Source organism: Argopecten irradians, chromosome 3 (genome assembly GCF_041381155.1).
Source record: "Argopecten irradians isolate NY chromosome 3, Ai_NY, whole genome shotgun sequence".
Lineage (NCBI taxonomy): Eukaryota > Metazoa > Mollusca > Bivalvia > Pectinida > Pectinidae > Argopecten > Argopecten irradians.
The window spans coordinates 20,146,346-20,174,052 of NC_091136.1; the positions used below are offsets into that span (position 1 = coordinate 20,146,346).

At 35.7% G+C, this 27,707-nt stretch overlaps 2 protein-coding genes across 3 annotated transcripts in view; both read left to right on the forward strand.

The window, feature by feature from the left end:
• The window catches only part of LOC138317785 (fibroblast growth factor receptor homolog 1-like), a 32,800-nt gene extending 22,711 nt beyond the window's left edge, over positions 1-10,089 (forward strand). For both annotated transcript variants that reach the window (XM_069259674.1, XM_069259675.1), the window contains exons 12-20: positions 1,159-1,313; positions 2,039-2,110; positions 3,720-3,903; positions 4,451-4,561; positions 5,106-5,284; positions 5,583-5,705; positions 5,846-5,957; positions 6,493-6,589; positions 6,944-10,089. In XM_069259674.1, coding sequence (XP_069115775.1) covers positions 1,159-1,313; positions 2,039-2,110; positions 3,720-3,903; positions 4,451-4,561; positions 5,106-5,284; positions 5,583-5,705; positions 5,846-5,957; positions 6,493-6,589; positions 6,944-7,121 — 1,211 coding nt within the window. In that variant the 3' untranslated portion in view covers positions 7,122-10,089. The remainder of the gene's footprint in view (positions 1-1,158; positions 1,314-2,038; positions 2,111-3,719; positions 3,904-4,450; positions 4,562-5,105; positions 5,285-5,582; positions 5,706-5,845; positions 5,958-6,492; positions 6,590-6,943) is intronic.
• A 3,320-nt stretch (positions 10,090-13,409) lies between these two features.
• LOC138317786 (uncharacterized) lies at positions 13,410-27,217 on the forward strand. Its single transcript, XM_069259676.1, has 3 exons — positions 13,410-13,676; positions 18,759-21,000; positions 23,107-27,217. Exons 2-3 carry the CDS (start codon positions 18,769-18,771, stop codon positions 25,198-25,200), a joined length of 4,326 nt encoding a protein of 1,441 aa, XP_069115777.1. The 5' UTR covers positions 13,410-13,676; positions 18,759-18,768; the 3' UTR covers positions 25,201-27,217.
• Positions 27,218-27,707: the final 490 nt, after the last annotated feature.

The following is a 27,707-nucleotide window of genomic DNA, read 5'->3' on the forward strand; positions in this document are numbered from 1 at the left end:
GAAACGGTAGATGACTTTATTAGGTTGGCGAATGTAAGAATGTCAGAATGAAATGGCATATGAGTTATGTAAATCGATTAAAGTAAAGATGAAATGGTAGATACGCTTGTTAGAATGACAAATGTGGATGTGAAATTGTACCAGTTCTCAGAGACACAGGGGTATTAACTTTGACAATGGTTTTTACACATATCAATATAATCAAGTCAGTTACTAACAAAACAAATATATTATAGATATGCACTCATTAGATATCAAAGTTTGCTTTCTTTACTAGGTAAATAGGTATATAATTTCCACAATATTGTCTTTGTCCTTAAAGCATAGGATTTTAAAAAGTGTAGCAAATGAAATATTCAAGTCGTTACATTTAATAGCTGTGCGCTTGAATTCTCAGTCTAAAAAAGAATAACTACATTTAGCTGGTGTTTATCTACTTTAATCAAAAATATAATTAAATAATATCTTGATCAGACATACCCGTAGATTATTTCAAATAGCATACAAATATCACAAAACCAAACGTATTTAGTATGATTACAGAATATTAGCATTTAATCTGTAATAAAAACTGTAAAATATATTGGAACATAAGATGAATTCGTAACATGCATCACTAAACCGTTAAAACTAAATTGGCACAAGTATACTATAAAAACTACAACCTCGATTTTACCAGAATATTAACCTTTGAATTACGTACATGTACACGAGAAAATATCTCACCTAGCTGAAGTGCCCGTTACAATGATCGAGTGTTATAAACATCCACAGACTGTTTCCAGTGAAAGCAGATCTAGTTTGATGTAAGCAATATCACACATTTGTCTATATTTAAGGATTTGGATTATCATCGGACAGACCATTACCGCCAATGAATACATGTACTTGAGATTAATGTATATATGGTATGGCTACTATGACTGACATCAGACACTCTAGGCTCTGTTAGTTCAGCATCAACACAACTGACACATCCAAGTCAAATGGACGGATTATTATGGACATAACATGTCGTCTTGTTGATTTATAGCGTTTAACTTTGAAGATAACTTAGTTGAACTGGACCATTTCTCAGACTGGTATAGATTTGTAGTTGATGAATGATGACTTATTTTGCAACTGGCATCGTCTCTACAATTATAATGCTCTCCAAAGGTACCAACACAAACGATGACTCTGGCGAGAGTACGGACGATGAGGCGATAGAAGCCGAGGAGATTTACTCCATTATAGGAGCCACGTCAGGCGCTCTACTCATCATTATTTTACTGATACTGTGTATCGTCTGGTGTCGCCGTAAGAAAGATGAGGTGAGAAATTTAGTTTTACTGTTTTAATTCTCTAAGACGCTGTAGGCTGAATTATGGTAATGAGGAATATGTTTTTTATATTGATACACACCATATAAATATGTTTTTATAATGACATACACCATAAAAATATGTTTTATAATGATATACACCATAAAGTTGAAAATTGTATTTCTGTAATATATAAATCTGGTAAACGAGTACCACGCGTAATGGATTTTAGCTCGGCAATTCACAATAACTCTATGTTTAAATAATTAGTTTTCTTTCATCTGTTTTTAATCAGTGTGATTAACTCTGATATAGTTTATTAATGTTATTTCTGACATTATATGTATTGATTCTGCTATAGAAATCATGCTGACATTTTTATTTACGAAATGTAAACTCATTCTCACTGATGTTATATTATTTATTTTACACAAACCCAGTAAATGTGTTATAGGGTATTTGAATACATTCCTTATGAGACTTAATTTCGAAAGCAGAATCGGTATGTTATCTGTCAACACAAACTAGCAATAAATATGTTAACTAAATGCAACACAGAAAAACCTAACAAGTTTATGTTCATACTATCATGCTAGCCAATGTAATAAACCGATGTTTTCATTATATCATAAAATATACATTTGAATAAAGCACATTTTATTACTTACTATGAATTACTTATAATGTATTGCTTATTATTCATTCTGATTAAACTACTGATATTCCTCTTGTAGGAGGAGATTCCTATGAAAGCGGTGTATTCCGTCAACACAGGGTACAGTAGTTCGAATATAGATATGAGCATGGTGAGTTGTATTATATTAAAACAGATTGAACATAATATGTAAAATATAGTGGTTTTTTGAATGGAAATAGCTTTGTATCTAAAAAGTGGCATCTCTCTAATAAGTAAAATAGTATTGCTGCTCACCAGACGATGTACAATTTTACTTATGGCAGATATCCATGAACAACATAAGACACTATCAATAAAATGTCGAATAACATTTCAAATGTTAAAAGCATTTTACTTAACCAGACAGGTTTTATTTATTTGTACCGTCTATTGAATAAGGAAATGATGATTACGTTAGACCATCCCAAATATCTCTTCCGGTTGGCATTCACCAACCTGTGACGTCATTTTAGAAGCATCTCGAATAGTTGTAATTGAACCAAACAGTACATTGGTACAAACATGTATGTAGAGATTGAACAGTGTTTTGATTGCGTTAAAGGTGGTATGAACGCTATGGGATACAGACATATCCAATGTAGCGCGTTAGCGCTACATGTAGAATATGTCTGTATCCCATTGCGTTCATACCACCTTTAACGCAATCAAAACACTGTTCAATCTATATATTTACATAAATAAATCCACTTTTACGTCAAATTTAAAACGGTGATGGTTGTTAAGTAGGGTAACTACGGTAGTCAGGATGACCGAAGATATAGTTCCGATTGTTGAATGTTGTAGCTGCAGTTTGGTTTGAAATACAACAATGACACTTTTCAATTATTTTCAAAATATATCTTTTTTTTTCAATTTGATAATATATCAATAATATCCAATTCGAATAAAATTGAGATAACCAATGCGGAACGACTACCGGTATGCATCGTTGTCGGGGTAGTGAGGCGGTCCGGAGTGGAGCGAGCCGTCATATTTGTTTTTCAATCAAAATCAAAAAGTTACTGTGATATAGTCTATTGATGGTATGACCGTTGAGATGCTGAATGTTTGTCAAGTATGTATCAGTCTAATAACGCGATTTAGACTAAAATCTTCATAGTCATTACTTTTATTGAATCAAGATAAGATTTTAATATGTTTTTCATCACTTTTACAGCACTTTCAATCTATTGGTTTTAATTTTGCAAGTACAATTAGGACTGAAAATGATTTTAGGCAAAATTCATTATATTTACATCTATAGTGAAGTGAAATGAGTACCTACGTTCAGACAATGAAGCCAAATTGTTGTCTACAATTTTATTTTTACATTTTTACAGTGTTATTAGTAATGATTAGGTGAATTTTTGAAAGTTTTCCATCTAAACATACAAAGGGCATAAAAAACAACAATTTTACAACACATAATTTCTGTATTGTAACTAACGTTTATATGGCATCTGAAGTCATTTGAATGACTTTTACAGCTTAATTCATCAAACCTTATGGTTTTCAATAGATTAATGAATAAAAAATAACATGTCAAAAATTTTCGTCCAGTTACGGTACATGTAACTTTGAACTCAACATATACTTGCAATAGAAAATAGTGTAATGATAAATCTGACATGAGTAATAAACTACCTAGACCAGACAAGCCGTATACGTAAAACTGTAATTGCTATCAATGCCAAATTTACGAATAAAATGTTTCATAAGAATTTTGTTTCCACTTCCAGACGAAGTACAACTCAACCAATACCAAGGACACGACAATTACACATGCGGATGAATTCCCACGTCAGCGTCTTCAGCTAGGCATCGACCTCGGTCAAGGTCGCTTTGGAAAGGTCATGATGGCGCGAGCTTTAAATGTATCTGGTATCGGGAAATGGGAAATGGTAGCAGTGAAGACTTGTAGAGGTAATTGTTCGATTTAGTATTTTATAAATATTTAAGTATTTGACCGGGGATTCACCCATTTTATCCTTATCTAAATATTTTTCGATATTTAACACATAAAGATATATTAGGTATTTTAATATATTTGAAACCGTTTAGCGTGTTTAAGATTTGAGAGGATCATGTATGAAACAAGATATAAGTGTTCATCGATGCGTTTTTATCAATTCTTAGGAGCTTTTTGATAGTATTTGAAATTTTTAGATATCAGTATAAAAACGTTTAGTACTTCAGCAAAAAAGATATAAGATCATCACGAAACGCTTTGGTCCCATTTTCATCTATTTTACTACAACACCATAATACATTATGTAACACCTCTATAGTAACAGTATGCATGTAAATGTAATATAAATGTTCTTGTTTGTCACGCGATATCAACATGGGAAGGCGACAAAGGGGAGACAACACGTTATTATGTTAAGTACGAGGTATTAAATGTTCTATGTCGCTCATATTCCTATTGGCTAGTCAATCGTACTCACTTGTTGGGTGATGTTTACTACAGACAGTGCATGTGATGTGGAGAAAGAGGACCTGTACCAGGAGCTGGAAATCATGAGAAGTATCGATAAACACCCAAACATTGTGAGCTATCTCGGCTGTTGTACAAAGCAAGGTAACTATACTTTCATCAGCTCCATCGTTGTTTAATAACCATTGGTATATCGGTTCTTAGACATATGCGAGAATGTTTAGTAGTATGTCACTTTTAATGGTGATGTAAAATCCATAATACAAACAGTCATTAACACTACAGATAAATGTAGAAAGTCATTATCACGAATAAAACATACAATTCAACGTCGATTTCAAGATTACCCTTTTCCCCATTAATATATCTGAAGCCTGTTTGATTTAACACCAAAGGTCCTGCCACCTAACCCAGTCAATATTCACACATGCAAGACACCACGTAGAAGGGATGTCGTGTTTAAATAACCCTGGCTGTGAATAGGACGTAAATTTAATAAACTTAGCCAGAACAGTCAATATCAAATATACTATTGATATGTTAAGTAATCACCAGGTCTACCAGGTATATCTACCATGGCATTAGGGGTCATTGTTGCCTGTCTTTGTTGAGTGCTAGAATATGTACTTCCGGGCTAACCTATCATCAGATAATACTATTATTTTATTCTTTTATCTTTCCCACACAGACCCATTATATATACTAATGGAGTATGTCTCGGGCGGGAATCTTCAGACCCAGCTCCGGAAATGTCGTCCCAGTCAGCTGGCCACATCGGGTGAAGACATCAACACTCCAACAGTCAAAGAACTGGAAACACACGCCCTGCACGTGGCTAAGGGGATGGTGTACTTATCCTCGAAAGGGGTGAGTGGTAACGGAAGGTGTCACTATATGGTGATATCAGATTAGGGAGAAATTGATAAAACAAATCGCAGTCTGTTTATGATTTCAAGATTGTTCAAGTTTTGTGTTGATTACTCCCAACTCTCTCCGTCTGATCCTCTTTTGTTTTAAACTTTTCTTTCTTCTTAAATTTTCTTGTTTCCGTGATTCCTAATATTTAGTTATTTGTAATTATAAATTGCTGTAGCATTAAATAACTATATTGTATTTAGATTAATGTCATTTTAATACCCCCTTACGGTGATTTTAAATTTTACAGATAATCCATCGTGACCTAGCGGCTAGAAACATCTTAGTCGGTCCAAATAGAATCGCTAAAATCTGTGATTTCGGACTTGCCAGGGATGTAGAGGGTTCCGACATGTACGAACGTACTTCAAAGGTAACAGTTTAACTGACTTGCGAATAATCAAATGTTAGATTGAAACGCGCAACTTTATCTACTCAATGTTTTTTTTACCAAACTAAAATAGCCCCTTCACTAAATATGAAAATTAACCATGTAATCTAATTTAATTTCAGGGTCCGTCTCCTATCCGATGGATGGCACCGGAATCACTGTCGGACCAATGCTTCACTCGGAAGTCCGATGTCTGGTCATTCGGAGTCCTCCTTTGGGAAATCGTTACCTTGGGTACTGATGCTTCTATATGTCTTTGACTTTTGTTAATCATATACTAGTTAATTAATTTGAGATCAAAGCTTGATCAATGTTTTTTAATTATCATCCATTTATGTAATAGTATCAGAAAGAAATAGTTCACTGAATGTCATAGATAAAGATATCCAAAAAGTATTTTACTCAACAAGATAGCTTATCATGTATATATATAGTTGAAATATTGCTTGTTCGTTTTGTTTATTTATGCCATCTACTATGATATAAGAAGAAGATTTCAACACATGGAAGCTACCATATGTCCAATTATGTCGGCATACAATATTTGTCAATAAATCATTTGGAAATTGAAAATGAACCAGAAAAAGCAAATAATACGAAAATGTATCAAAACAGTCGGTGTTCACAAGTTTCAATTGTAAACTCGACATCAAAGTATGGGGAAAAAAATTATTGTTGTTACAATACAAAGCATCCATAAGTTGTATGCTAAACAAGTGATTGTACGTGTCATATCTAATTGGGGATATGTGGACTTTGATTTCCGAAGGTGCAACACCGTATCCAGGAATGACCGCAAGGGAGGTAATCAAGTCCGTTCTGATCGGGAAATGGTTACAGTGTCCTCTTCACTGCCAACAAGAACTGTAAGTAGACATGCCACATCACTAGAGCTTTTCTTGTAGGGGTTCATCGACAACTTTTTTTATTGACGAATATGGTCTATTAAACAGTTTTCCAGTTTATTTATACTGTAAAGTCGATTTGGTCACAGAAATATGTTCACGATTTCACGGACCATTGCCATTATCTTCAAATATCACTAACGGTTGAATCACATAGACTCTTGAAGTCAATCAGTGGAAATTTAATTCTCAGCAAATATAGGTTTCTGTTTATATATCCGAATCGCGAAAGTATTGACCCGTAGATATAACCAGTTATATTCACCACGCCATACGTGAGGATTCCGTCATATAAACTTAATATTGCTGTTACAGCTACAGTCTGATGACGAGATGTTGGGACATGGAACCAAAAGAGAGGCCAAGCTTCAGTGAAATCGCTAAGGAGTTGGAGACATTTATTGAGAGTGAGTCGGACTACATGTCTTTGGATGCTCTTGAAGAAGCCAAGTATGGTGTTCTTGATCCTGACAAGGTCGACGAACGAGTGTAACTTCGTCAGTGTTCAGGGAATTACGACTGTGTCTATCCTACAACGTCTACGAATGAGTGTTTCTGTGTGTGTTTTATAGAACTGTCATTAGTGCTCGAGACACAACAGACAATTTAGACAGTTGATTTGTGTACTCTACTTTAATACTTACATGTATTGTAGTAAGGATGACAATTTGTCCTCCAGTCACAAGTGTAAAAGCTGCTACCTAAGAAAGGAGAAGGTAACTACTACAACTTATACAAACAGTCTGATGTATGTACTATTACTGCGTGTACACGAATTTCATTGGACGCGAGGATCTCTTACTGTGATATTTTATAGATCACATTTTCCCATTCTATAGATAACATTTTCCCATTTTATTTGTCACATTTTCTCACATTTTATAGATACATGTAACTTATAGATGTGTGACTTATAATTAAGATGTATTGTGATATTTTGTATTGTCATGTTTCTTGAGATGTATGTTTAATAATAACGAGTGATAAAATTGTTTTTCCAGCAATGCCATGCCGTTTCACGTTTCTCGCCTAGGGACATATTATGATTTAGATAAACATTGTACGTACGACAGGTAGAATATGCGTGGAAATTAATGTAGGTATCCGCATTAACTATGTGGTAAGTTCACTATATAGAGTAGTAAATCGAGTTGGCCACTCTAATTCGTAATGGGTAATTATAAGGCTTAGATATGTCATTGATGCTCTAGATGTCAAATACATATTCACTATTAATCTTCTTCTCCAGACTTTGAAACAGAGTTGCAGATTTGCAGATCTGACTTCTGGTTGGTTATATTGGTATTAGTTAAACGTCCTATTAACAGCCAGGGCCATGTTTGAAGCACAGGACACGTTCACTAACTAGCAATAAGATTTCCAGCTTTCCAAAAGGATGTCATTTATAAAGGTCATGTTTGAATATGCATGTATCTCTGTGTGTATGAACCGGTTTGTGTGTGTATGGTACGTGTCTAAGGTATCCGAGTGTTCAGCGTCGTGTATCTTCAGATGTATGTGCTGGTGTGTGTATTATCCAGAATGAAAATGAACACGTATGTATACAATAAGATACAACACTAATCACAGGAACAATGGACAAGTTAAATGGTTGGTTGATATATTACTGATATGTCCGACTGTTATATATATATATTCGTTACAGTTCTGTTTGTAACTATTGTCAGTAACGCTATAAATGGATTACAATACATTATGTCTTCATTTCGATGAAAATTGAAAACAAAAAAACAATATTTTAAGTTCTGTGCTATTTGTATTTTCATTTAGATACGCGAAAAGTAGCATCATTAAAACATATTATCCGCATGAAAATATTACTAACATTCCAGATGAATTGTTTTATATATTTTTTATGATATTTATACGAATACCGATGAAGACTACCTCAGTCAGAGTGTATTTGTATCATACAGTTCCATCATCAATTACATTGTTGTCATTCCATTTCTCTAAAATCAACTATACCTGTTAAGCATTGTCTTTTTAACAGATAGTCAGCTTTGTGTAAGTGTATTATACATTGACAGGGTATAGAAATAACGTACAGGGTAATTAGCGTTTTATTGTGGGAATCATGAAATTTTAAACTATCATTTTTGCGCTGTAAAATGTTCAACAAACCAAGCACATTCAAACTTTAAGGTTTATCCCCTGATATTCAAACTCTTCAGGAAAAATCGGAAATTATTCCATGATTAGATTTTTTAATCGAAGCATAGTTTTAACTTGGTTAGGAAAGCGATTCATTTTCCAGAACTATAATTGTTGTGTGATGGAAGCAGTAAAATGAAAAGTTAAATATATTCCCATCGCTTTAAATTCAGTCTAGTGTTATGAATAGGGAGTTAGTGTTATGAATAGATCAAAGAGGTATATATCTACACACAAATAGTTTCCTAATTACGTTTTGGTGTATTACCTACCCTCACATACAATGTATATAGCAGTTAGTGCTGTCATTATTGATCTGCTCGGTTTAAAGCCTGTACAACCTTGTTCTAAAATGTATATAATGTTTTGATTTTATGTTTGTGTTATTGGTTTACAAGATTGATGTTAGTCCAAGTATCTATTTTTAAAAGTTGAAAAAAAAATATTAATCAAAGAATAAATATCATACAAAGTATTCGTTTTACTAATGTAAATGGTTTTAGTCATTTCTATAAATGAATAACCATTTCGGGTCCTCGGGGTCGGATAATGTCGTATTGGGTTAAAAAAGGCAATATTGTGAATATTAAACAATTTAAATATTTGCCGAACATGTCAATAAAAGATAATGCCCCTGGTTGCTAATGTAGCGAATCTGTAAGATGAACCCTGGTATGAACTATATTGCATACAGAACTATAAACATCAAGATGAAATGTTTTATATGATGGTAGAATTTGATGACTGGTGGATTTGTATGTGGTATCAATATGATTTCATTAATCATATAGCTTTATTTTTGAAAATATTTTTTTATTTTTTATTGATAATAATCAGAAATTAATTTTAGTGTAAGGGGTAAAGCCTTTTCCTGCGTGTGCTTATTTCATAAAATGTTATTACCATTTAAGTCGTGAATGGTATTCGATGTAAAGTATGTAGCGACCTCCACAGCCACGTATATGTAGGTCTCGCTGTGTACGATGTTTTATATGTTGTAAAATATTGTTTAATGTTGTTAAGTTTCGAAATCCGATCGTAGTTTCTCATCAATCAGATAGTTTGTTTAATCATTGAACGCTCAACGTTGCAGAAAAGGTCTTTGCTGATTAAATGCGTGTTTCTTATTGATACATGTTTCTGATTGTAAATGTCAATGAAATTATGACATACGCATATCGTGTGGCCGTATGTATCTGTTCATTAGTAAGTGCTGTAGACGTGGTATACCACAGACCTTTGGTGGCCATATATTTATATACAAAGGAATAAAATTCTAATCGACACCACTGTTAGTCTTGTTTATTTGGTACGATTCATACGCCCGAATATTCCGTCTATGCATATCACAGCCATAGCAGATAGGAAATCGATTATTACGTCATAATGTTATGGGAGAAAATTTTATTGTTTTTCCTTTAACGAATAAACGTGTGAAGTTACGTTACACTAACATAAACATCACGTTAGATCACTACATTTATATCTTTGTAATATGCAAAGGCAGAACCATGTACTCGACACTGCACCAGGGGTTCCGATCACTTCCATGTACGATATCTACACCCCTGGATTATCTCATAGTAAAACTGGAGGCAACGGAACAGGTAATTTAGTCTTGTGATGTACATCAATAAAGAGCCGAATCTATATCAAGTATAACGGGGAAATTTACCCAATCCGTAAGACTGTACGATGCGTGTATAAAATATAAATTACCAAAGCATCCAATCAAATTGTATACATGCCTATGGGTTATATGGATACTGTTATATGGGTATCTAAAACTAGAGTGGAAAATAGGATATGTTTCATTATCAATTTGAAGAACGATATATTATCGGTTTAATGTCATATGTTAACGTTGTAATATGAATACCCATAGACTAAAAGTTCAATTACGAGGACAGTGATTTGCGCCTTTAAGACTAAGGTTTGTAGCGTCCCTTAAAGACCCATTTGTTTGCTCTGATTCCATTGAAAATGAAACACTTTTTCGAGATGAAAAGAAGAACTAGTTAAGCGAGTTCACATAGAGTCTGTGATACTCTAAAGCTAACCTACTTGTATCTGAATGTGATTCCGCCATATTCTGCTTATTCTACCGAGTCATCTGACTTTCTAAATGATCTTCCTTTCAATATACTTTATTTACCTCCCTGCAATCGTGTATCAATTACGCATCAGCACAAACACAAATTAACAAACGGCAATAAAAACAGGGAGGTGAATAAAGTATATTGAAAGGAAGATGATTTAGAAAGTCAGATAGCATATGATTTAGAAAGTCAGATAGCATAATTAGAATGCAAGAATGTGACATACAACACGTAATATAATGTAGAATTAGTAAGCAAGACGAACTGGAATGTAAGTTAGACACATAGAATTTTGGCGGACATTCCCTTCCATACTCGTGAAACAATATTTTCCGGAGCACGAAGCATTATGTTAAAGGAACCGAGCAAAGTACAAAGAAAACAACCAGAAATTGTGTTTAGTTTGAATGAGGGTTATCAAACCGGTCGGAATTCACTAACCGGTTATTTGGAAAATATCTCGACGATCACGAGTTACCGGTTAATCGGTAAAACTGATATACAAATGTACATAACAATTATGTAAATAATTAATTTGCGCTATGATTTTAATAAATTAAGCAAAATTTAACCATAAAACCACCTTAAAACTAAAGATCATCACGATTATGTTCGTGGTTTTCATTCGAGTGCAATAATATGTTTATGAAACAAACAATTAAGAAGTTGTATCGAGCAAGTTTTATTACCATACAATGTATAACGGACCTCGTGCTTCTGATCCTAGTATTTCGCCTCACACATTAGAGAGTTATGATTTCTCGTAGATGTCAACAGTCAGATGAGGCACAGAATCACAAAAAATGTTACGTTATCCTGAAAATATCCATGGAAATATTGGATGAATTACTTACTAAAAACATAAAGTATTGATACTAGAAACTACTTGAGTCAAGGTGGATCCAACCGGTGCGAGGCTCAGGTAAGTAAACAGAAATTGGGGGGGGGGGGGGAGGTCATCCTTACATGACCCTAGCTGTTAATAGGACGTTAATTAAATTATTCAAACAAACAAGCAAACTTTCTCCTGCATGATGCATGAGCGAGTCCTTCGCTGCAATATCATTGGCTGACTGAAAATGAAAGTGGTTATGCTCCTTTCGGTACATCTCGTAATTTACCTTTGGTGTAACCCACACACCAGAAGCACAGAACCTGGTAAAATACGTGCCTAGTGCATTGAGAAAGTGGCCCCATTTTGGATTCCCAAAGCCCGATTGAGGACGTCAACATGTTTATGACATTTTTGTTGAAGTAGGGCTGGCATCGTCATACAAGTATTAATGTTTAGTACTAGTAGTGTAGGGTTATTTGGAAAGGAAACTTAATTATCGCGCTTTCCACGGTAGTAACATTTTTTGTGAAGTCTTACTAGAAATATGATTTTTTTAGTCGTTAAAACTAGGTTTGATAGAATGTTTGTTTCGAGGAGCATGTAGTAGAATATGAATTTAACCGAATTTTGATCAAGACCCCTAAATCGTCTAAAAATGGCAATCTTCAATATGCATACTGGTGGGTCCAAATTAATATAAATTGTAACTGATTTTCAGTCCCTGTGGCTGAAATGGCTGTTCAGTCCTTGACGATCATAATCTGTGTTTGTTTGTTTGATTAATTAACGTCCTATTAACAGCTATGGTCATGTAAGGACGGCCTCCCATGTATGCGGTGTGTTGCGTGTATGTTGTGCGAGGTGCGTGTTTTGGGAGACTGCGGTATATTCATGTTGTGACTTCTTGTATAGTGGAACTGTTGCCCTTTTTATAGTGCTATATCACTGAAGCATGCCGCCGAAGACACCAAGCAACACACCCCACCCGGTCACATTATACTGACAACGGGCGAACCAGTCGTCCTACTCCCTTTTTGCTGAGCGCTAAGCAGGAGCAGAAACTACCACTTTTACAGACTTTGGTGTGTCTCGGCCAGGGTACAGAACCCAGAGCCTTCCTCACAGGGGCGAACGCTCAACTCAAGGCCAAAAGTGAGGCGGTGCCAAGGGAGGCATTAGGAAGGATAAAGTCAGTTAGGAAGAATAGAAAAGATAAGATCCTAAATTTAGTCGCCTTTTACGATCATGCAATAGGGGCAGCAGGTACATTTCTAACGCCCTACCTGCAGGGCCAGTCCTTGACGATCATAATCTGTGTAGTCATATGATATACATGTGTAACGGGATTGGTTTTAGTGTAGTCATATGATATACATGTATACAAATTCTAGCTTTATTGAGATGGATTGTTACCAAAAACATATACATTTATCAGACATCAGTCTCCCATATACAGTTGTCAACTGAAAGTACATTACTTAAATAAACTGTAACTAATCCTCAGATCCCCGTGGCCACTCGTATATGATCTTCCTTTTCAATACCGTATCGTAAAGAACAGTATTGCGGGTGCACGGGTATACCGGTGAGCGATACTACCGTCTGCCGCTTTTGTTTAGGTGCGGCGAGATACGATCACTGTATTAAATTATAACCCATGGAGCGTGTTCGTACCTCATCATTGTCTCTAAACAAGGAAGTTTGGCTCGACATGCAATCAGACATACCTGGCGTCCTATTCAATCTTACATGCTCAACAGTAGGTAAATTCCTAATTACAAAATCCAAATCACCTGTACATGCATGTGACTACTGTACTGCGCAGTTTTTGAAGATCCGTGCAATGGCTCATTGTAGGTGACATGTGGTGCCAAGATCACCGTTATAACACTAGTACTGGGCCCGGAGAGTAAACACAACTCACTGTCAGTGATATCGGGTATGTTGTATCTATATATTATCATCAAATTAATGAACTTTTCTCTTTTCATATCTACGTATTGTACGGTCTATCGATTATTGAAACAGCATACAAACATATTATATAATAAAAGCATAGTACGCTTATGTAGTTACAATGTGCGACGATTTAACCAGTGATTAGAAATAGGCAGAGATGAATATATAGGATTTCTAAAAACAAAATACAACTTTAAGCAAGTTAAATGTGTGGGTCACAAATTCAAGGCTAATTCTCTTCGTTTGAAATAGATTTGGCTTTATTATGTTGAAATGAGACTTACATGTAATTATTATGACTTATATGGTCTACTTCACTTACAATGTACAACCAGGAATTAAGCAAATACATAGCTATATAGTGTATGTTTTGAATACATATATATATATTAAGTATATACCATATATAGCCTTTGTTTGGAGGAAAGTGTTGGATTTCTGAAAATAAAAATGAAAACAGGTAAATTCAATGAAAATGGATATTGTCATACATTTTTTTGTATTTGGTGGATGGGCTGATGAGTATATATGACAGTCATGTGATTTTTTTTTGCAAAAATACCAGATTTGATTTTTTTTTTTAAATCGGGATATTTACTATAAAACAGAGAAAGGGACGACAGTCGCCATATTGGATGTTTTACCCCCACCTCGATTAAAGTTAATTTTTTCACAATAGTATACCTTTTTTCCTAGAGTCATAGTCACGCATCAGTCCTCCGATAATCCATAAATACACACATACCATGCAAAAGCACATAAACGATGTCTATATAGTCAAACGCAATATTTTAATCCAAAATTACCGGCGCTTTCTGACTTGTGACATCGAAAGCAACGTTCTAGTGAAGAGCGATTAGAGTGACTTCCCCTGCAATGTCATTCAATGGGTTTAGTCAGAGGTATTCCGATACGTTTTAATATTCAAATTTTCCGCGAAAACAAACGTATCGGAATATCTCTGATTAAACCCATTGAATTACACTGCAGGGGAAGTCACTCTAGTCGCTCTTTACTAGGACGTTGCTTTCGATGTCACAAGGCAGAAAGCGCCGGTAATTTTGGATTAAACTATTGCGTTTGACTATATAGACATCGTTTATATGCTTTTGCATGGTATGTGTGTGATATGATTATCGGAGGACTGATGCGTGACATGACTCTTGTACTATTGTGAAAAAATAACTTTAATCGAGGGGGGTAAAAATCCAATATGGCGACTGTCGTCCTTTCTCTGTTTTATAGTAAATCCGATTTTTTAATAATTTGTCAATCTGGTATTTTTGGAAAAAAAATCACATGACTGTCATATATACTCATCAGCAAATACAAAAATGAATGACAACATTCATGGCCCCCTGTGATGAAAACAGGTAAATTGATAGTACGTTTTAATAGCCCTGCCAGTAATATCGATGACTTTTTACTTGAAGATTTTAGGTATGGCCGCTATATCAACAATATATATTTGAAGGTATTTTTAATTGAAAATGTAATTTGAAAGAAATTTTGAAATCGTAAGTTGATGATGTGTCCCCAACTTTAGCTCCAGCGTCATTTCATTGTTTTTTCGCAATTTGACAAAAAGAATTTTCTTTTAAATTTGTAGCATTACATTAAAATGGGAATCGATATTAAACGGATTTTTTTATAACTTAATATTATTTTTCAATCATTCAAAACAATCTGTAATTTGTCAGTTTACATGCACCTATAACGCCATACATGTACATTCGATATCATATAAAGAATTAGTAAATAAAGAAATAAGACAAAATACAAGAAAATAAGAAGCAACAAAACCCTTTTGAAAAAGGCTAGAATACATCATTTTGATGGTAGAAACATTTATTTTTTGTATTAATATTCAGCGATAATTCGATTTTGCTTGTATCGAGCATTTTAGTAGGTTTAAAGTTTACTTTATAAGCCCATAAAGGAAAAAATGGCGACGCCGTTTTAACGTCGCTCCTGATTTGCTGAAATAACGGCGTAAGGTTTTCATAGAAGTTTAAATTTGATATATATGTAACACAAAATTATGAGTATATTGTGACAAGGGTCACATTTAGGTTTCATTTATTTGTGCGATATTATAAAATAATGAGTTAGTGATAAACAATTAAAACATACTTCATGAAGGTAGATCAATCCGGTATTTTGTGGGAAGTAGAGTTGAAGAGATTAAACGCTGACAGATGAGAAGTGTTCGCACATTCATAGTAATTAGAGCTGTTGTGTACACTCGTAGTGTTAGAGTTGGTTTTAGGGGTAATTAAGAATATGAGTTAAACCTGCCAGACGGATTAATTGTTTAGACTTGTCCAGCTCTATGGGTAAACGGTACAGGGTTAACCACTCACACTTAATTGGTTGTTTGACCAATTGAAATAGTTCTATGCTATATGTTGTCAATTGCGTTAATCTTGTATAAATAAGAATGTTCAAGAAAATGATGTCCGATTTCGGATCACAGTAGTGACCGTCTCATGTAAAATACTGTAGTTAATTTGGACAACGTATCGTTATCATAATGGATGATTAGTATTACCTATACTATACTAAGGACTTTCGTTTGTAATGTATATTCTTGGATTTATGTATCGTGGATAATTCTTTGGTAATAGAACAGGAAAGACAGTGCTAAATTATAGTGAATAAAAGATTCAGTAACAGAATTACGGTGTCGTCTCCTCATTGCCATTCACTCTAGGCCTGTGACAGTACTCTCAGCATAAATTGCTTCACGATTCATTTATAGTACACTCAGATTGTTGTGTATAGATCTTCCATTATGTTGTATACGCTCTTCTATCGGCTCTTGTACCGTCTTGCTGATACAATCTGATTACTGTTCAGATCCTTATTATCACTCCATTTTATAATATGATATGACAATTTCCCATTAGCGGTTAAGTTCTGGTGACCTTTAGAAATGGCCAATAAAATTGCTGCCTCCAGAATATTTTAAAGTGAATTTCAGGGGACGAAATGGTTTGAAAAAGCTGTCAGAATTATTTTTGAGTATGTAGTCATCTCGCCCAAAGAGCACAAGAATGCTAAGACATAACACAGGGATCTGAGAATTAGTTACAGATTATATAATCATGGACCCACCAGAGTGCCCTAAGACCATTTTCAGACGTTTAAGAGGTCTAGATTATTATTCGTGGCTGACATAATATGCATGAGCGAGGCTTCGGCTGCAATCTCATTGGTCGGCTAAAATAAGTCCACAGATGTATATGTTTGAATAGTAACGGCGAACTCAAAATATAGATTACAACGTCCTGAGAAGAGAGACTTTTATAGCCGGCCAATGAGATTGAAGCCGAAACCTCGCTCATGCATATTATATCAGCCACGAAACCAGTATGCATTTTTAAATAGATGGATTCAAGATGTTTGTCATAATGGGGCTTATATCGTCTTAATGACGGGTTAGAAATTTGGAGTCTAAGGCTTTCCACCCTTCTCGTATATAGTACCATGTAGGGTATGATTTTCATAGTTTTTTAATCTAGACCTCTTAAACGTCTAAAAATGGTCTTGGGCACTCTGGTGGGTCCATGATTATATAATCTGTAACTAATTCTCAGATCCCTGTGAGACATAACGCACAATGTTCGATCACTTTTACGTCACGCCGGAATTTCATTGGGAAAAGCGTTGAACAGTAAAATAATATAAGCGCAATACTAATCTTTTTAATTGAAAAACAGAAAGGATATATTTATTCAATTACGTGAGGATTTTTATCAAAATATTTGCAATATTTTTCTACTATTTATGCGTTTGTGGTGAGAAACACGCATCTATATGATCTTCTATGGAACGAAGTGAGTATAGGGATCTGTATTTTAATGACACAATATACTGAAAGATGCTCCAGGTTTTTTTTTTGTAATCTCAAACATTTACAAGAAAATTACCACGTTCTCTCTGCATAAAATGTTCAATGTTGACTTAAGCCAGTAAAAATGTTAATGAGACCAATTGTGAAGTTTTGGGGAAAAAATGAAAAAAAAAATGGAAATAATTTATGTGTCCCACAATAAATACACACCAAAACAATACAAAGAAGTTCACGGTAACTCCCGATTTCCGGAAAATATTACTTAATACGATCTATTTAGGCTTTAGGCCGATATTCAAAACGTTCTTAAAAACAGAAACAAACATGTTAGCAGCTGTAGAAAATGTGTAGGCCTATACACAGGAACCTGGCACGAATTTCTAACCATATGTATTATAGTATCAATTGTTTCTCTTTAAGGTGAGATATGCGTCACTTACATATTCAGTCCGCTTATAAAAAAAAAAAAAAAACAAACAAACTCAGATTCAAAATATATCTGTTTTTCTATACTGTAAAGTTCATATCCTTGATACTACAATACATAAATATACTGTTGGTTAGAAATTCGTGCCAGGTCCCCGTGTATAGGCCTGCATATTTTCTACAGCCGCTAACATGTTTGTTTCTCTTTTTAGTATATTTGTGCCAGGTCCCTGTGGACCTATATATACGAAACGTTTTGTTAATTATCGGTTTTGCAAATGCGACTGTTACAAGATGGCAGATATGTTTACAAGACTATTTTTGTCCGTTCGATATCATAAGTTTATCTGCACGGATCGAATTATGTTATAATATACACCTTCATCTTTATTCTATTGTAGGTCATAGTTCGATGTGCGATCATGGTATAAGTTTGTGAAAAAAAATGAACAGTTACTACTTTTATTGGGCCTTTAATTATATTGTTTGGGATGTTTGTGTATCATCATGGTCTCGTCTGAACTTCATTGTACATGTAGTTCTGTTACATATATATTAATCGTATATTTCTATATGTCTGGATAGATATACATTTACATATCAATTAAGTTTAAGTTATCATATTTATTGCTAAAAACTTTAGATTTTTGTAACACTCCACACCTACGGTGGTCCGATATTACTCTATTTCTGATGTCATACTTTACGAACTCTATTTCACTTAATATATATTTTTGTCCTGAGAAAGACTGGTTTTTATAATCTAATTTTTGTTGACAGCCACTGGACGATGAACATGCCTGTATTTACGGTGACTACGGTATGTTTGGTATTGATAACCACTGTGTCAGCAGTTGAAATAATAGACAAGGAGAAGATTTTAGAGGAATACGTAAGTGTGTGCGGTATGATGTTGTGTGACACGTCTATATTAAACATCAAACCGGAGAGGATTTACACCCCTCACTCCAGTTGTCCAGACTGTCGTTGTGATAGCGACTGCTGGTTAAAAAGGAACTGCTGTCCGGATGTGTATCTAACTTTCCCGGATTTACTCGAAGTTAAAACCAACATATTCACAGCCATGAACGGTACATCACAGGACATATACCAACGAATGGTGTCGTCCTGTCCTAACAAAGACACGTCATGTGACGTAGGCCCGAGATTAGCCGACCATTTCAGCAATGTACCCGTCTTCGCTGGGCCGTTTAGTCTACCGTTTCGAAGCGCGTGTTTTGCTCATTGCAACGGACATGACGTCACTAGGGATTGGTACCTGGATATCAAATGTGAACACTTTTACGATCTGAATTACTGTTCGACGTTTGAGGAAATCGAGTCTACATTACACACTGCGAACTGTACTGTGACGTATACACAGGATTTAATGACGAGTTATAAACCAACAACGGAAGCTGTTATTAGTGAGTGCAATGTCACAGGATTTTGGGATACATATAACGTCGATGTGGATAATCTCTGTGCTAAGACACATGTAGGCCCCGAAATGGGTAGACATTCTCTCACACATTCTAATATATTCTGTTATATGTGTAACCCGAGCGAGGTTAGAAACCGCGACGTAATATCGACGTGTAACGTTACAGGAAAATGGCGCGTTTTAGATCAGGGTCTTAGAGACGCTTGTCACCATTATCGTGTTTCACCGAGTGAACAGCCTTACAAAAACTGGTTTTGTCGTATGTGTAATCATGACGACTCCGACCCGTCCATACTGGACCTCACCGACGGTACCATTAAACTGACGTACAAAACGGTCGCTGACTGGAATTTTAATCCCGCCCAACAGTATGACGTCACTCTTCAGACTATGGATTTAGATTTCATCGTGGAATCACTCAAGCAACAGGGTAAAATCAACGCATCAAATACGGTGGTGAAAAGTCGGTTAGAACAGGTTCTGTCGAACGACGGAGAAATCGACATTAACGGAGTTACGGTTAATGTCACAAACCTATTGTATAACATGTATCTGAGCACTGGATCTTACGATGTTTGTACTTCCTCACTGTTAAACGTCACATATACCGAGACGCCAGTCAACTGTTCATGTAACGTCATGTGCGTATTTAGTGACACCGATATATGTTGCCCGGATGTAGCACTCCTTCGTACCAAATGTATCGAACCTTTTGGCATTTCAGATATTTTTTCTAAACGTGACGCTACTAAATTACTCGTGATCAACGACTGTCCGTCAGAGTTCAGTAACGACGTCATACGATATCTCTGCCAAAGTAATGACGTAATATCGAATAACCAGTTAATTCCTGTTGAGAGTAGAACTTCACGATTGGTTTTTCGAAATTTATTTTGTGCAGTGTGTCATTTGAACAAGAACATGTCCGATCCCTTTGATGTATTCCTGACTAAGATACAGTTTTACACGCTCAGACTGGTGTGTCTGCTACCTGTTCCAATTCAAAATGAGATATCAGTGGACCGTATTGTATCACGTGCTGTAGACTCAGGCTGTACAGTCCAGTACATCCCCGCGACTGTGCCGTACACGTGCGACGCTCATAGAGGCCAGTGTAACAAGGTCAATCTGTGGACTGAGGACGACCGAGATGTACGATGGGCATGTGAAAATATTGACTTTTTTCCACGTTTACAAAGTTCTGCAAATATCTTCTGTAATATTTGTAATCCTATGTCCCCATTTCCAGCTGTGTTTCGAACATGTAATATGACGGGACAGTGGAGAAATCGCGAGCCGGGTCTAGATACCGCATGTAGATCTTACCCTGTCCTTCAGCAGACGTCACCCTACAAAAATGGCCTCTGTCAGAGATGTAACGATCCCACCTGGACACGAAGTTTCACCGGCAATGCTATGGCTGTGGGAACTGTGAATGTATTTCCCTCTTTAGTGACCCACACAGCTCCAAGACGGACTATTCGTAGCTTCTTCACTACTTATAACGAACAAACTGAAGAGTATGAGGATGATAGCAGCGGTAGATGTCAGCATCATCAGATACACGATGTTTGGAAGGTAGGTCATATTTCAAATCACGATGATATCTATGTCACCATGTTTGTGTCTAGTCTTGATGTCACCATGTTTGTGTCTAGTCTTGATGTTGCCATGTTTGTGTCTAGTCTTGATGTCACCATGTTTGTGTCTAGTCTTGATGTCACCATGTTTGTGTCTAGTCTTGATGTCACCATGTTTGTGTCTAGTCTTGATGTGACCATGTTTATGTCTAGTCTTGATGTCACCATGTTTATGTCTAGTCTTGATGTCACCATGTTTGTGTCTAGTCTTGATGTCGCCATGTTTGTGTCTAGTCTTGATGTCGCCATGTTTGTGTCTAGTCTTGATGTCATCATGTTTGTTTCTAGTCTTGATGTCGCCATGTTTGTGTCTAGTCTTGATGTTGCCATGTTTGTGTCTAGTTTTGATGTCGCCATGTTTGTGTCTAGTCTTGATGTCACCATGTTTGTGTCTAGTCTTGATGTCGCCATGTTTGTGTCTAGTCTTGATGTTGCCATGTTTGTGTCTAGTCTTGATGTCGCCATGTTTGTGTCTAGTCTTGATGTCGCTATGTTTGTGTCTAGTCTTGATGTCACCATGTTTGTGTCTAGTCTTGATGTCGCCATGTTTGTGTCTAGTCTTGATGTCGCCATGTTTGTGTCTAGTCTTGATGTCGCTATGTTTGTGTCTAGTCTTAATGTCACCATGTTTGTTTCTTGTCTTAATGCCTCCATGTTTGTTTCTAGTCTTAATGCCACATGTTTGAGTCTTGATGTTGCCATGTTTGTGTCTAGTTTTGATGTCGCCATGTTTGTGTCTAGTCTTGATGTCACCATGTTTGTGTCTAGTCTTGATGTCGCCATGTTTGTGTCTAGTCTTGATGTCGCCATGTTTGTGTCTAGTCTTGATGTCGCCATGTTTGTGTCTAGTCTTGATGTCGCTATGTTTGTGTCTAGTCTTGATGTCACCATGTTTGTGTCTAGTCTTGATGTCGCCATGTTTGTGTCTAGTCTTGATGTCGCCATGTTTGTGTCTAGTCTTGATGTCACCATGTTTGTGTCTAGTCTTGATATCGCTATGTCTGTGTCTAGTATTGATGTAGCCATGTTTGTGTCTAGTCTTGATGTCGCCATGTTTGTGTCTAGTATTGATGTCACCATGTTTGTGTCTAGTCTTGATGTCGCCATGTTTGTGTCTAGTCTTGATGTCGCCATGTTTGTGTCTAGTCTTGATGTCGCCATGTTTGTGTCTAGTCTTGATGTCGCCATGTTTGTGTCTAGTCTTGATGTCATCATGTTTGTTTCTAGTCTTGATGTCGCCATGTTTGTGTCTAGTCTTGATGTCGCCATGTTTGTGTCTAGTCTTGATGTCGCCATGTTTGTGTCTAGTCTTGATGTCGCTATGTTTGTGTCTAGTCTTGATGTCATCATGTTTGTTTCTAGTCTTGATGTCGCCATGTTTGTTTCTAGTCTTGATGTCACCATGTTTGTGTCTAGTTTTGATGTAGCTATGTTTGTTTCTAGTCTTGATGTCGCCATGTTTGTTTCTAGTCTTAATGCCACATTGTTTGTTACTTGTCTTAATGCCTCCATGTTTGTTTCTAGTCTTAATGCCACATGTTTGTTTTCTTGTCTCAATACCATCATGTTTGTTTCTAGTCTTGATGTCACCATAAATTTTCTAGTCTTGATTTCACCATGTTTGCTTCGAGTAACTACGTTGCCTTGTTTGCTTTGAATGTTGATACATCTATGCTTATTTTTAGTGATAAAAATACACAATTTATTAATTTGAAGAAGTGATCCAATGATCTGGCCTCGGGTGATATAACTTCTTATTGATAAATTCAATTTTGCACATTGCAAGCACAAAGTTAGAATATATTATTCATTCGTATCCATATTTATCAAACATTTATTTTTCATACAAAGTTTACTGAAAATTAATCATTGTAACCTATGATTTGGAAGTTATTAAAACATTTTTTGACTTGTACATTATCGAGCATTTCTAGCTTTTGAAAATACTACTATATCACTTAGATACTAAATTCTTTAATTTCCATTTTTAAATCTCTGTGTTCACCTTTTTCCACGAATAATGTCACTATTATTTTGTACACAGAACAAATGTCGAGATTTACGGTGTAGCCCTGGTCGGCATCTGTATAATCTCACCTGTCTGCCATTACTGCGGAGAACTACGAATCTCGCCTACGCCCTGTCTCTTAGTGTGTACGGGAGGATCAACCACAGTAACATCATCCTGACCGACCTAATGGAGGCCATGCCGAACCTCGTACACCGACACCTCTCTGGACGCCTTAACGTCAGCTACGGTAACTTCACAATGTCTTCATTTCTAACGCTATCAGACACACCCTGCCCGAATCGCTCGTCAGTTATTTTCCTAGGCGCAGATATAGAAATAATGTTTTCCGCTCACTTTGAAATCAGATCGGAATACGTCAATCGATTTGAAACAGAAAGGAGACTTATTGAGCTTCCGGGTCAAACAATGGATGTTTCGTTTTTGAAGAAGACAATTTCATTCACAATATCGGAAAACCCAAAAGCGTTAACGTTGCCAATACTGATAGGCAAAGCCGGTTTAGAAAATCAGTGCTATTACCGAAAAACTAAAGGTTCTCTCTCCGGCCCTCATATGGCATATCGTAGGTCTGAGGTTAGTGAACTTCTCCAGTGCAGACAAGTTCATTTAAACGTAGACGAATATCTGATCGACGAGAATGGGATCACCATGAATTTTGTCGGCATTGACAAAGTTGTGAAATACCCTGAATTCGAATTGATGTCAAACGGTCGTGTGAGGATATGCGAGGGTAAATTGCCAACAAGAAATCTCGAAAATATTACCGATGATCAAATGGAGACGGCATTGTATATAGTAACCCTTGTTTTAAAGTGTGTATCTATGCTCTGCCTCCTACTGGCACTCATTCCGTATTTAAGGTTCGACTATCTCAGAACTTTACCCGGATTAAACACTGTCGTTCTTATGATGACCCTGTTTTTAGTGCAGTTGACGTTTATAGGCCAAACGTTTACATCGACACACAACAAACCCGCGTGTACCGCATTAGGGATACTGATGCACTTGATATGGCTGTTATATTTCGCATGGACGGCGGTAGGAACATTACATGCGTATCGTCTGTTTGTGTCTGATGATTTTTTTACGGACGACGATAATAGGTACCGAGATCTCGGTCGGTATTTCAGGTCCGCCATAATTTTCTCTCTATCAGTCGTGATTGTAAATATATGTCTGACGGCAGCCATAACCGGAGGAGCATCCATTGGATACGGCGGAGACAGCTGCTTCATTACCTACCTAACCGGGAAGGTGTTGGCATTTATTGTACCCGTCATACTGGTCTGTGTATGGAACGCAGTGTTCTTTGGAATCACGTATTGGTATATCCGAAAGGAAACTCTGAAATGCAGACAGCTTATAAAAGGCAAGGCAGCGAACAAAGATAGTTTCTTTAATTTGGAATTGTTTTTCAAACTGTTCTTTCTAAGTGGATTAACTTGGATCTTACAGATTATTGACGGATTCCTTCCGGTGTCCCCGTTTTCTTTCATTGTGACAATCATAAATGCTTCTCAGGGGTGTTTGATTTTATACCTGAACAGGACAAACTTCAAAAAGCGAAAACACCGGCGCCGACCAGGATCCAAATACACAGGCAGTACTTCACGAAGTCAACCCTCATATTCCTCGTCCAAAAACCGTATGTCAAGTCGTACTGTCAGCGAGACCTACCACAACAGTGGTTTTGATCGAGACGTAGTTGCAGAAAATATAGCCCGTAGTTTATCTGCAACTCCCAGTGATGTTTCAGTGACGTCTACCAGTAAAATAATCCGGAAGGCAGACGATTGCCATTCAAATAGTGAAAATAGGTCTGACTGTGATTCTATAGCCGACGACCTGACGATCGGTCATTCTACCGAAGAGGGATCAGATTATGGAAACATTCAAACTGATGAAAGACTAGAAAATATGGACAGTGAAAAGATTGAAGGACTTCAAATTGTGAACAATGAAAAGGATGGAAAATCGGAATACATAAAAAGTGAAAAGGATTGGGTTTGTGAAAGTGATGATTGTCATTACAGGTATAATATTGACGATAAAATAAACAGTGACTGTATTTGTGACGAAAAAGATATATCTGCCAGTTTTGTTTGACCAGAGCAGAATGGAAAAACAATTATGATTAATATTCTTGATTATGTTTGAGGTCTACACATTAAAGAAGTATGGGTAGGTGTTATAACTAAGTATAGAACTACGATAACACATTTCTCGTAGGAATATTGTCTTTACGTTATAGAATGAAACTGCTGGGAGTGGTTTAGAGTTTTGTTTACTAACATATAATCGTGCCTATCATTTTTCTAACAAACATCGTGCTCATCAAATAAGTTAGATGACCTGACATTAATATATACGTATATTATGTTAAACTTTCGACAGCAAAATATTTGCTAATATTTCAAGGGGACAAAGCGTTGCGTGTATCTTGTAGGTTACAGGGTTCATGAAATAGGGGAAAAAACTAAACTACATTATAATTGCTAAATATGGATAAAGACTTTATAAACTGCCGGTGGAAGGACTACTTATTGCTAATTGATATGTTACCAAATATTTCATTCTATCAATTCAATTTGTACCTCCTACGGCTATGACATTTATTATATATCGATTGAGGGTTCTACAATCATCGCCAGACGGACACGTAAAGTGTTGATTGTTCTCCCATAGAAAGGTGGACTTCATCACGTTTTAATGGCGTAAATGACGGCATAACAAGATAATATATATATGGTTATCATCTCGCAATAAAAAGTTATTCTGACGATATTCACGTAACGCTGAATTGGTTAATGCTCGATGACAATAAGGTAGTATAGGGCCAAAATATGTATGTTCCAGGTACCCCTATCTGCCCTTTGTTTTACTTCCGAGCCTAGCTTTTAAACCATACCTAGCAACATAACAACAAAAAGTTTGATTTCATTTTTGGATTTTTACACTTGCTTTAAGTATCAAGATAAGTCAAATTATGAGGAATAGATTACTTCTAACCTGCATTAAACGTTAAAGATATTACATTGTAGATACGTTGTACCACAATTATGAGAAGTGAAAGACTTCTAGTCTGCCCATTATAGTCTAAATGATATAACTTAGTAGAAATCAAGTTTAAAAAAAATCCTACCGACCTATCATATTTTTTCAGTCATGCAACCTGAAACATACATATGTTTTTTTGGCCTAAGTAGGTCTCATTTTAAGATATTTTATGAGATTTTGTTGTAAATAATGACATTTAGTAATCTATTACCTTTTTAAAAAGTAGTATGTGTACTTTGCCTTACCGAACTAGTAAATAGATAAATAAACATCTGGAAACATCTCATACGAGATAAATGTTGCTGATATTAGATGTAGTTAGATTGGAAAGTTGATCCCTTACTTACGTTTTGATTGTCAGTTAAATCGAATGCTGTTTCTATTTGTGAAATAAAACTATGCGTCATTTGAAGAAAACAACGACATCTTACTTCTCTCACTAAACAATTTATACAGGAGAAAGATGAAGATATTCAAATATGTCAAATTTATTTTTTTATTTGCTTAAAAAATTCATTAATTATTATAAAAAACCTATATATATTGATAAAAATCTAGTTCACCCTCGATATTCTAATGGTTACTCTCACTGTTGTTATATCCATCCCCGGACTAGGTCATACCAGAACTGAAATTACTGTATGTGACAACAAATGGGCAGGTAGTTTGTGTCCTTTGATATACATGTACCTCAAAAGAAATATAACATACGTTGTGGTGGACTTGTGACTTTGAACTTATGCGTTGCTTTCTCTGTACTCTTCAAAAAGGAAGTCTCTGCAGGTCTTTGATTGGTTATCCTCTTATGATCTGCATTTAGTTTGACTATGACATGGATATAACGACAGAAAAATGACCTCTGTATCATCGGGGATGCTTCTGGTTTGTCTGTATAATTTTATAGTCTCAATCCGTTTTGAATTCTGCTCACTATTATATTCCTACCAATCGGTGTTTGTCTGATATTCATTCACATTGGTTTGTAATGCTTATCACAATAAACGACGCTCACTATTGTATATTTGTATGTCTACCTATTTGATATTGAAAATAAACGTTTTTAATGCATCGTGTCATATCGTCTGATTGGAAATGAAAGTAATTATAATACAATCTTGAACAACATTTTAGTACAGCAGTAGCTGTCACATCATATACATCTTTCTTGACATTCCTATTCTTAACATTTCAATGTTGTAATTACATAATTTACATGCGTGATCATTGCCATACTTTATCCATTACAGTTCAGGTAATTCACATTATATTATATGAGTATCCGTCTTTTTGTCTAGCACTCAAACTTACTCTCTCTGTCTTTCTTTCTCTCTCTCTCCACATCTCTCACTCCATCTTTCTGACAATGTCCTTTCAAGGCAAGTACAATACTGTATGTCAATTTTATTTACATAATATTCAATTATATAGAAAATGCTATCTATTTGTTTGAAATGAAATATTTTGTTCTTTATTGATATATGGCATGTACTTAATAACTATTAACTGTATCATATGTTTCGGTTTAGGAATATTTTAAAGTTATAATCTGTTATGGA

Bases quoted from the DNA above. Each gene is read 5' to 3' on its own strand.
- LOC138317786 (XM_069259676.1), top strand. From the start codon at position 18,769: ATGAACATGCCTGTATTTACGGTGACTACGGTATGTTTGGTATTGATA. The intron at 21,001-23,106 runs GTAGGTCATATT...TTTTGTACACAG, and splicing joins AGATACACGATGTTTGGAAG to AACAAATGTCGAGATTTACG.